The following is an 11000-nucleotide window of genomic DNA, read 5'->3' as shown; positions in this document are numbered from 1 at the left end:
AAACCCTAATATTCGTCCGTCAGATCTCTGCTCAAGCCGTCAACAATGTCGAAGCGAGGTTCGTTCTCATCTTCTTCCTCGAATTAGATATTTCTCTGCTTATACATTGCTTTAATGGAGTTTTGCCGATTTGATCAGGACGTGGAGGAACGTCGGGTAACAAGTTCAGAATGTCCCTGGTCTCCCCGTGGCGGCCACCGTGAACTGCGCCGACAACACCGGTGCCAAGAACCTTTACATCATTTCGGTGAAAGGAATCAAAGGTCGTCTTAACCGATTACCTTCTGCTTGCGTCGGCGACATGGTGATGGCCACCGTCAAGAAGGGAAAGCCTGATCTCCGTAAGAAGGTTATGCCAGCTGTCATCGTTAGGCAGAGGAAGCCGTGGCGCCGAAAGGATGGTGTCTTCATGTACTTCGAAGGTAATAATAATAATATACTTTGATTTGCTTGAGTTTGTGACTTAAGTGTTCTGTCTTTATTGATAGCTAGTTTTGTTTTGTAATGTCTTGATTGATTTTTCCAAACTGGTGTCATATTCACCGACACATTTTAAGAGGGTGTAATATGCAAAACAGTTCTGGTAAACTTTAAAATGTGTTCCATCGTTACAGATGCTATGATGCTTTAAATGCTTGTATCTGCTCCATTTGAACTCGAAATTTATTTTCTTTAGGCAAATTTATTAGTGATATTTTATGACTTAAGTCGAGTATCCACCGACACGTTTAGAGGGTGTTGATACGGTTACAAGTCTGGGAAATTTAATCTGTGTCCTTTGTTACAGATGCTTTATTTTGCTTGAACGCTTGCTTCTGCTCCATATGGACTCTACATATCTAAACTTGATTTTTTTTTTGTTTCTTTGTATGTAAATAAATACTAATTTGTTGGCTTGTTTGTTCATTGGACAGATAATGCTGGAGTCATCGTCAACCCCAAGGGAGAATGAGGGTTCTGCAATCACTGGTCCTATTGGTAAAGAGTGCGCTGATCTCTGGCCGAGGATTGCTAGTGCTGCCAATGCCATTGTCTAATGATCAGAGCAAGAAGTCTTTTGCTGGCGTTTGATTATCATTCTGAATCTTGTTTGAGTTATAATTATATCAAAAACAAAATTTGAGGATTTTGGTAGAACGTGTTTTGACATTATGGCGTAATGTTCGACATTTAAATATTTTTGGTTATTTAGTCATTTGGATCATCTGTTTACAGTTACATCTTGATTTGAGATATACTTAATTTGTAAAAACTAAAAAAGGAAACAGTTCCTTTCTTGTTTTGTTTCTTACGTGCAACCCAAGGAGCTGCGGATGATGTTGATGCTTGTAAACCTCATAGGCATTCTAGTTGGTGTTGGTTATTCAGCCATCAACACAAAAAGTTATTTCTAGATCACCTCCCTACAAACTCCACGGTCAGTTTTGCGACCATCATCGTTGTGCAAACTACCCCTCATTAGCATGCCAGATACATGCTAGTTTCTGGTTATTTAGACATTTGGATCTTGTTTATAGTTACATCTTGATTTAAATCTTGTTCATTATTGGGCAATCAACTTGAAACCTACACAAGGTGATACACTTGCACACGTCTAAATAATGCCCAAAAGCATAAAGATGCAACAAATTAAGTAGCAGAAGAAAGAGTTGCCTACTAAATTGATTTGTCCAGCTGAAAACTCAATGAAAGGAAACTTGGCTATAAAAGAAGAACCAGTCCTAGAAATGACCAACGCAATTGACAACACTGGACTTGAAGAGGCTAGAGACTATTGATAATATCATAACTATACTAAAAATCATCTTAGCTTTTCGAACAAATATAAATTAAATTGTTTTGCAAAAGAATGAACGAATAGTTCTAGAGAATGAAAGCCAAAAGAAAGTTTTTATTATTGATTAATGATAAAACAAAAGAGATACAAAGGCATGCATGGTTGATCAGGTCGGCATTGACACAAAAACGCAACCAAAACACAAGACCAACCACCTCTAATCTCACAAACATAAAGCTCAAACGAGGTCGCTATATATATAATTATGATAAAATTATATATATAGCTAAACCTTTCTTAAAACCAAAAACAGAAACAGAAAAAAGGTTGCATAGTAATATAGTATAGCTTGGACTAAAAGATTGGCTATGCTGCTGAGGGGGCAAGGCTCGTGAGAACATCACCATCATCAGACTCCTTGGTAGCTAAGACTGCAGTAGTGATCGGATTCAACTTAGACTCAGTTTCCATAAAGTTCTTGTAGTCCAAACTTGGATCTTCATAAATCTCCCACCATTTCTTCACCAGCATTCTTATGTCTTCACGCTCCATGTGCTCTTCGGTTTCATCATATTTCCATGGCTTTGAGCCCTATAAAATTGATTCAGACCTGAGTCTTTTATATATCTAAAAATAAGACAAGAAAAAGATTATGGAATTAAAACAAATTAAAACGTACATTTGCACAGTAATGGACCACGCGGATTTGGTTAAGGTCAACATGTTCCGGGTGACGCCATAACATAGCCAATACAAGGTTGTAGGTGGAAGGAATTGGCTTGTAGGTGTCTCTGAAATAGATATTCAGAAAATCCTACAAAAGATAAACAATAATATTAACATAAAATAATGAAACCTCAAATCAAATAATGAAAAAAAAAGAAAGATAAAACCAAACCTGTTCAGCAAAATACGTTGGAGTAGTGATCTGAACAACACGAAGGAGATCCTCGTACACGACAAGATTTGGCTCAAACAGTAACATACCAGCGTTGAAATAGGCAGGCGGCGGAGAACCGAGAGTTTCCACCGGCCATGTCACCTTTTCAGGTGATTGTTGGCAGTAACCGATCTTGTACTGAGTAGTATTGCACCATGATATTCGCAAAAGCAATCTTTAACCGCGTACAAGTAACCGGAAGGAGTGTCGAAAAGATGCGATGCCCAAACACTGAATATCTCCATCCAATACATCACTTCTCATATTCCACAAACTGCACTATTAAGTACGTTGTTATATCATGTTACAGACACAAAATGATATGTTCTATCTTTATACGAATGGATTACAAAAAACTGATATGTTTGGACATATATTGAAATATTTTCATAAAATAATGATATCGAATTTAGGACAAAGAAACATATAATATTTTCTGAGGCGCCCGGTCAACCTTCGACGTTCTATCCGACTGCACCAAGAATTTGGTGTGCAAGAAACATCCGAGCCATCAATATGACAGAACATACATGGACGTAAACCTTACGAATACCTTCTTGTTTAGAATTACATTCATTCTCACAGTCTTGAACACCAAAAGAAGATCAGTAGAAATAAAGCTACAGAGTACAAGATGACAAGTATCTTATCAGTAAAAAGATTCTTTAATTGTGTATTTTTTCTTGATGGAGAGTCATTAGTATCTATATTATTAAAAGAGATTAGAAATTAAATGAGATTAAAAGATATAAGAAACAAATTATTTAAAAAAAATAAGAAAAAGATAATGAATTAATATTTTAATAATGATTTTTTTTATAATATGCAATAGATTATTTATATGATTTTTTATTATGATTTGTGAATTGCAGAAGTATGAAATCCATTTTGTATGAAAATATAATTTAATTAGCATACAGAATATGAAACCTCCAAGTAGAAACGTAGATAAAATACTCCAATGTTCCAAATTTTTAATTTCCCTATTTATGGAAATCTGATTGTTTCAAAATATTGAAGCCTCCAACTATGGATATGATTGTTACATGGAAACGGAAGCGGATACGTGGAAGCGGAAGCGTAAGGAAGCGCAGAAGCGAGATTTTTTAAAATATTAGGAAGCGGGTACGTGTTGGAAGCGTATATCCATATAATATATTTATATATTTATATATTTATATATTTATATATATATGTAAAATTTTAAAAAAATTAGGACTAAAACTTATATGATTTAAATTTGAAATAAAACATTTATTCATTTATAATAATTTTGAAATGATTTTATATTAAAACTGTAAAAATACATATATTATGTTTACAGAAAATATTATATTAATTATTTTTAATACTTCATAAATAATTGACACAATATGTTTCAATATGTGCTATATCTTTAATAAAAAATCTCAATGCATAAAGATAATTTATAGTATTATTTTTGATATTTGTATATTTATAACTCAATATTCATTACTATTAATTTTTTTTATTTTATATAGATGAAAACTATGGTTTTATATTTTATTGATATACATTGTATTTTTTTTTTAAACGGAAGCGTGATTCCAAAACGGAATCATAAGCTTCCAACAGGTTTTTAAATAGAATATTTTAGAAACGTTTTGGAAGCGAGATTCCGCAAGCTTCCACGAGGTTCCGATTCTGATTCCGGTTCCGAAGCGGGAAGCGGACGTCCGATGAAGCTTCCGTGCAACGTAGGATATATCAATAATATACTCCACGATTTCATAAATTTAATTACTGTAATTATAGAAATTGGGTGGTTTCAAATATTGAAGCCGCTAACTATGGAATATGGATATTACATTTGAAGCCGCTAACTATGGAATATGGATAAAATATGTAATATCTATATCCGTAATAAACGTTTTCATTCATCTTGATTTGGTCGCTATATATCCGTAATAAACGTTTTCATAAGAGATTAATTACATCGTTGGGAGATTAGGTTTATTCTGTCATTTCTGAAAATACCCAAGCTTGCTTTGCATCGTTGGGGCTATATGATCAATGATAGTATAAGTCTAGGGGCTATATGATCTATTTTTGGCCATTGTATACTTTTACATATATATAGTCAAGCAATCTTTACTCGTTTTAGTCATTACTTTCACACCAATTATTATTCTTACTAGGATTCAACCCGCCCTTCGGGCGGGAAAGCAACAAACAAAATAATATAAATAAACCTTAAATATTTATTTTATTCTCAAGAAAATAAAAATAACTTTTTTTTATTTTTACCATAATTTTTACTATTTGTTTTAGTATTATTTCTATACAAACCATTTTTACCATTAAAAATAAGAAAATATAATTATTTGACCATTTAAATATTTTTTATCTTGATTTTAGTAGTAAATATAATAAATTATTTTTAAACAGTAGTCGATTCTATAGAACACAGTAACATATATTATTTTCTCTTTTGTACGTTAGTTTAATGAATCTAGTGACACTATTTTTTTTTTTTAAATTGCTAATTTAAACTATGTAAAAATACCAGTTTGAAAAAAAAACTATGGAAAAATAGCAGACTCATTATTAATAAATTACTTTAAATTAGGTAATCAGCATGAAAACCTCATCATAGTAACTATTATTCATTAGTGCTCGGAAACAACCGTCTTTCGTCGTACATATGGATGCAGAACTACCACTTTGGTTTACAGAGTCAACATGAGTTTGTGAATGTTTACTGTAAAAAAAAGTAACTATTATTCCTTATAAATATACACGTTTGTTTGAATCATAATTATGTTATTATATTTGAAAATCAAATAAAACTATTTAATAATTTGATAGGAAAATGTATTATTAATTTAGAAATTTTCAAAACTCTAATGAATTTCTACAAAAATTATGAAAATATATATTCAAAATAGTGTATAATTTTCTATTTCTTGTATTAATTCATAAGACTGTAGATGTTTAACTTAAAAATAATAAAATAAATTATTTAAATTACTTAAGTAACTAATTTATAGAAGATGCTAACATATATTCCAATATGTTTGGGTTATATGCTAATTGTGTAGAACTTATAACAGTTATAACATGAGAGAAAAACTTTATGACGTTTTACAAAATTGAAGTATGCATTTATCTGAAAGAGAAAATAATTACGATCTAATTGCTTTTTTTTATCATAGTTACTTAGTTTTGATGAAAATAATGGATTTTATCACAACGGATTAAAATTTATATTTTATTTTTATATTTTTATTCTTGGTTTTTAGTTATATGTAAGAGAATATATATATATTTGTTTTTACGTGCATGAAGGAAATGGTGAAGGAGGAATAACCCAAATTAGACAATGATAGACGATATGATGATCATGCACATGAGTTTCGGGAATCGTCTCGTTAATTTAAACTATTTGTAGTGAGTGATTGATAGAAGTGGTCACAGATGAGCCGCTAAAGCAATACATTCTCTACACCAAAACTCAGGACTCGAGTGTTGGTATGTATTTTCTGAACAAACCTTGCAGCCTCTAGAGCTTCGGAGATTGTCATGTGACGGTAATAAGAGGATAAAATTTTGTTGTAGCGGCTTCATGCACCTTTCTGCACCCTCATGTACAGTCCTCATAGTCCCGTGGACAGTCCACTATCTCTGATAGGCTTTGCAGTAATGGCGAGGCTGGTTTATGTTGTTGTAATAACAGAACTTAGTGTCCATGCTCTTGCATCTTGGACACGGCAGAGTTTTGGACCCTTCCGGGTTTTACAGTCTGTCGTCTGTTGATTGTTCTCGTCAGTCTCTCTGATCCGTTAATGTCACCTCTTCTTTGTCTCCTACTTCTGTCTCTGATCACTCTGGAGTTACTTGCTCTGTAGATACCTGGGAGAGGGGTAATAAAAACATTACTTTAAGAACACTTGCAATGAGTCTATAATGATTTCAACAGCAAACAAAAGAAGATATGGTTGCTCAACTATGTTCAACAGGAAGCTAAAAGAGAAACAAAGGTTTTGTAGAAACAATCTAAGAGAACATAATCAAAAAGACACAATACACGAACAAACATAGAAATAAAACAAAAGAAGTGCCCAGACTTTCAAATCTAACGCTGACCAATAGGGTATGTCATTTCAAAAGGCAATAGCAGATCAAAATTTTAGTTTCTTAAGCCCACACAACATAATGTTCTTAAGGAACTGGAACAAATATTAGAGAAAAAACATAATAAAATTAAATTATATCATTGAGGGGACATGAAAAGTTCTTAAGGAACTGGAACAAATATTAGAGAAAAAACATAATAAAATTAAATTATATCATTGAGGGGACATGAAAACTCCACCTTTTGACTCGTCTCAGCTTTTCTTCTGCGACATTACGTGCTTTCCATAAACCCATGAAACGTGGCACCACCATCTGAGGACTACTGTCAAATTTTCAAATCGTAAAGAAATATATGGGATAACACCACCGTTGCAAATTGTGTGTAGTAAAGAAGGAATATGATTGAATCTCGTGAAGCAGAGAGATTTCTAGAGGTTCTCATCTCTCCTATTTATAGTCTCAGGAATTAGAGATTTTTGATGGAAGTTGAGAAATGGGTTATTAAAGTCGACATAGTGGGAGAGCTGGACAGAGAGGTAGGTAATGGAGAGACGTTGTCAAGTGGCTTCAATGAGGAACGATAGCGTTACACATGGGTTCTGAGATCGATGGTGGAATATAGGACACTAAGAAGACTACGCTCGAAGAAAGAGAAGGTGTTTGACGTGGCAGAAAACATGACGTCGGCGTAAAGAATACTCACACAAACATAAGTATGACATGTCACTTTAATTGGTCAGGAATATTTCATCTGATGTGGCACCCCTTAGAAGCTCTAAAAATAGCTTCTTTTATATAGTAGGATTTGAGCCATGCAATAAAAAAACACGTAAACATCGGTGCATTCATCACTTAGAGCAGGATTATCGGTAAACCTGTTTTTGGGTTTCTTAATTTTGTTTTTGTTTTTTCTGATTAAAAAAAATTAAAAAAGTAACCAATTGCGAGTTGCCACGTGTATGCGGGACCCACAAACAATATAAGAAACATGCAAAAATCGATCACTCTTTCACAACTTTTGTTATCGGTTTTTTCCAAAATGGTGGGACCCGCGCACTACTTTTCCTCCTAAAACCACCTTAGAAACCTGCGATAATGCTGGTCTTATGCCAACTTGGTTCTTACGAGTTGTCTCCTAAAATAAGCAAACGTCTAAAGACACAAAACACTTCTCCTAATAGATGCATTCGTTGTCTTTCTCACAAATACAAATCTAAAATTAAACAAAAAGCCAATGGCCATTAATTACCTTTCTCCCTAATCTTTCGGATATTACAAACATTGGCCAAACAATTAATCTACCTCTTCTTCATTCATCATCCAAATTCTCAGAATCAAGAATTGCGAGAGAGAAACATCTAATTGTTCCTCTCGCAATTCTCCTCCTCTTTCACATCTCTTCCCAAAAAAAAATGCTTCCAAAAAAACATTGATCATTTGAAAACACAAACTCTTTGATCACAATGTCGATGATGTTTCCATCGTTTCAGCTCCTAGAGCTGAACATAATCTCAGCTCAAGACTTAGCTCCTGTCGCCCGCAAGATGAAGACATACGCCGTGGCATGGGTTCATTCCGAACGTAAACTCACCACACGCGTTGACTACAACGGCGGAGCAAACCCAACGTGGAACGACAAATTCGTATTCAGAGTCAACGAAGAGTTTCTCTACGCCGACACATCCGCCGTCGTCATTGAAATCTACGCCTTGCATTGGTTCAGAGACGTCCACGTAGGCACGGTCCGTGTACTCATCAGCAACCTCATCCCGCCTAGCCGTCGTCCAGGATACCGAACCAGCAACAACGAGTACCGTCGCACGCCACCTCCGGGGATGAGATTCGTAGCCCTTCAAGTTCGTCGTACCTCAGGCCGTCCTCAAGGGATATTGAATATCGGTGTTGGCGTGCTTGATGGTTCCATGAGAAGCATGCCGCTCTACACGCATATGGACTCGTCGGCCGTGGGGTATAGAGACTTGCTTGGTGAAGAGGATCGTCATCTACAGCATTTGCATCTGAACAGCAACAAAGGGAGCTCTAAGAATCCACAATCTCCGTCTACGTCGAGGCAGTTTCAGTCTGTTGTCTCGAGACCGGAGCTTCGTCGTACGAAGAGTGATACGAGCTCTATGGTTGTTTCTGATCTTTTGAGCAGAGCTGAGAGAAGCCGTTTGGCTACCAGAAAGCCAGCGAGTGCAGTTGGAAGCAGTGAATCTGAAGCTGTACCAACCACGACTGACTCTGAAGACGCTTACACACCTCCAAGCAACACACATAACGTTCCGAGGCAGAGGTACGACTTTATCTAACGACGAATTTAGGCCAAGCCCAATGGAATATTGGCATTGATCCCCAAATTTTTTTTTGACATTTTTACATAAGTTTAGAACAACCCAAATGAGGTTTTCTCTACATGGGTTCTCTAAAAATACATATATATTATGTATATAATAAATATTGTTATTTAATTATGAGTATTTAAAATTTACGGAAAATATAACCGAAAGGATGTTGGTTTCCAATAAAGTTTAGATACTCATATAGAAATAATATTATTTATATATACATAAATATATATGGATTTTTAGAAATCTGCCTAGAGAAATTCTTCATTGGGGTCCGCAAAATATGAAATTTTATTTTTTACAAAGGTTTTAATAAATGTTTATGGCCCCAAATTTTCAGATTTGGCCATGACTCTATCGAGTCGGATCTCACAGAACCATCAACAAGGGTGAAACCAAACGTGCATGTGGCGACTCAAGAACCTCCACCTTACGGTTCCTATCATCAGTCACGTAAAACACCAAGAAAGACACCAATGCACGAGAAACAAAGACCGGTTAAAGACTATAACCGAGGAAGAGCTTCACCCTACTTATCAAGACACGGAACACCATTGAGATCAAACATCGTATCATCAACACCCATGCAACCTAACGGTATTAGATCAACTCCAATGAGATCAAACATCGTCGGCATGTCACCAACAATGCGTCCCAACATGGTCGAACTAACTCCCATGCAGACTCCGAGACGGTCCAACATGTACGGAACAACTCCAAGGAGGTCAAACATCGTTGGCTCAACTCCGATACGCTCAAACTACAAGGCTACACCGATGAAGTCTCATCACGACTACGGTACACCGATGAGGTCATCGAACCTAGCCGGGAGGAGAATCTTAACCGACTCGGAGCTAGGTCCGTCTTCATCAGAAGTGGCAAAAAATAAATCTCACGAGACGGAAAGCTCGATACTCAGTGACTGGAGCGTTGACGACTCTAGCATCGAAGGAGCACGTTCGAAGCTCGAGATGTGGAGGACGGAGCTGCCACCGTTGTACGACATAGGGTCAAGCCAAGTGAGCAGTACTGATTACGACGGTTCGGTTGTTTATGCCGCCAATGGAGGAAGAAGTTCTAGACGGAAAACTCCAGCGGCGAAAAATGCTAACCGTCGTCATAGTTCTGAAGGTAACGGTCTTTTCTCGTGTTTCAGTAAGATTTGTGGCGTTGAATGCAGTTTCGTATGCGGCGGTGGTGGTGGTGATGCTGCTGATGAGTCGAAGAAAGGTGGGGGTGGGGGTCGCGTGCACCGCACATACTCTGCTGATGATTTGAGCTCTTTATGATTTTTTATTGTGTTCAATTTTTTTTTTGGACCGAATGATATTATTATTAATTTTCTTTTGGGGTGGAGAAGGTGAAAAAGCGCGGGAGTGAATTATGCAACAGTGTTTCTTGTAAAAGAAATGTTAATAAGAAATGTTAATCTTATCACTGTTGATTGATTGTTTCTCATTATGCTATCCTTGTTTTACATTTAAAAGAAAAATAATTGCTTGCAAAATAGGGGAAATTGTGATAGTATCAGAGTAAAATTTTAAACACAAGTTACAAAAAAAAAAATTATACACAAATGAATGAAACATAAAACTACACCGCAAAATTGTTTTTTTTATACCAAAAATGATAACTATATAATATTAGACTAATTTCATATAATTTATTAGGTTAATTATTTTCAAAATAGAACAAAACCTGAAATTATGATTTAAACAGTTTTAGAACTAGAAAAAATACCACTAAGTTAATATATGTATTTTATCAGTAGTTACATTTTCTATTTTTTTTTAGTTTGTAAAACTATTTATTTGATTTATTTTCAAAAATATTAAAA

The 11000-nt window shown here is 35.2% G+C and overlaps 1 protein-coding gene, 1 long non-coding RNA gene and 2 pseudogenes across 2 annotated transcripts; 3 read left to right on the top strand and 1 right to left on the bottom strand.

Annotated features, from left to right (window-relative positions):
* Positions 1-17: 17 nt before the first annotated feature.
* On the top strand, positions 18-1195 carry LOC106369240 (annotated as a pseudogene).
* Positions 1196-2029: 834 nt separating this feature from the next.
* Positions 2030-2971, bottom strand: LOC125578251 (annotated as a pseudogene).
* A 786-nt stretch (positions 2972-3757) lies between these two features.
* Positions 3758-4439, top strand: LOC125578649. The gene is made up of 2 exons (XR_007316738.1): positions 3758-3842; positions 4279-4439. It is a non-coding gene; the product is annotated as an uncharacterized LOC125578649 (long non-coding RNA).
* A 3664-nt stretch (positions 4440-8103) lies between these two features.
* On the top strand, positions 8104-10619 carry LOC106363863. Its single transcript, XM_013803537.3, has 2 exons — positions 8104-9111; positions 9504-10619. Exons 1-2 carry the CDS (start codon positions 8279-8281, stop codon positions 10450-10452), a joined length of 1782 nt encoding a protein of 593 aa, XP_013658991.2. The 5' UTR covers positions 8104-8278; the 3' UTR covers positions 10453-10619.
* The last annotated feature ends 381 nt before the right edge of the window (positions 10620-11000 follow it).

Source organism: Brassica napus, chromosome A9 (genome assembly GCF_020379485.1).
Source record: "Brassica napus cultivar Da-Ae chromosome A9, Da-Ae, whole genome shotgun sequence".
NCBI lineage: Eukaryota > Viridiplantae > Streptophyta > Magnoliopsida > Brassicales > Brassicaceae > Brassica > Brassica napus.
The sequence above is the reverse complement of the archived record's forward strand: the minus strand, read 5'-3'. Positions and strand labels throughout refer to the sequence as shown.

What these genes read in the sequence shown, in the direction of transcription:
- LOC106363863 (XM_013803537.3), top strand. Translation starts at nt 8,279, where the DNA reads ATGTCGATGATGTTTCCATCGTTTCAGCTCCTAGAGCTGAACATAATC. An exon ending in CATAACGTTCCGAGGCAGAG is followed by an intron (nt 9,112 to 9,503) that starts GTACGACTTTAT and finishes CCAAATTTTCAG; the next exon opens with ATTTGGCCATGACTCTATCG.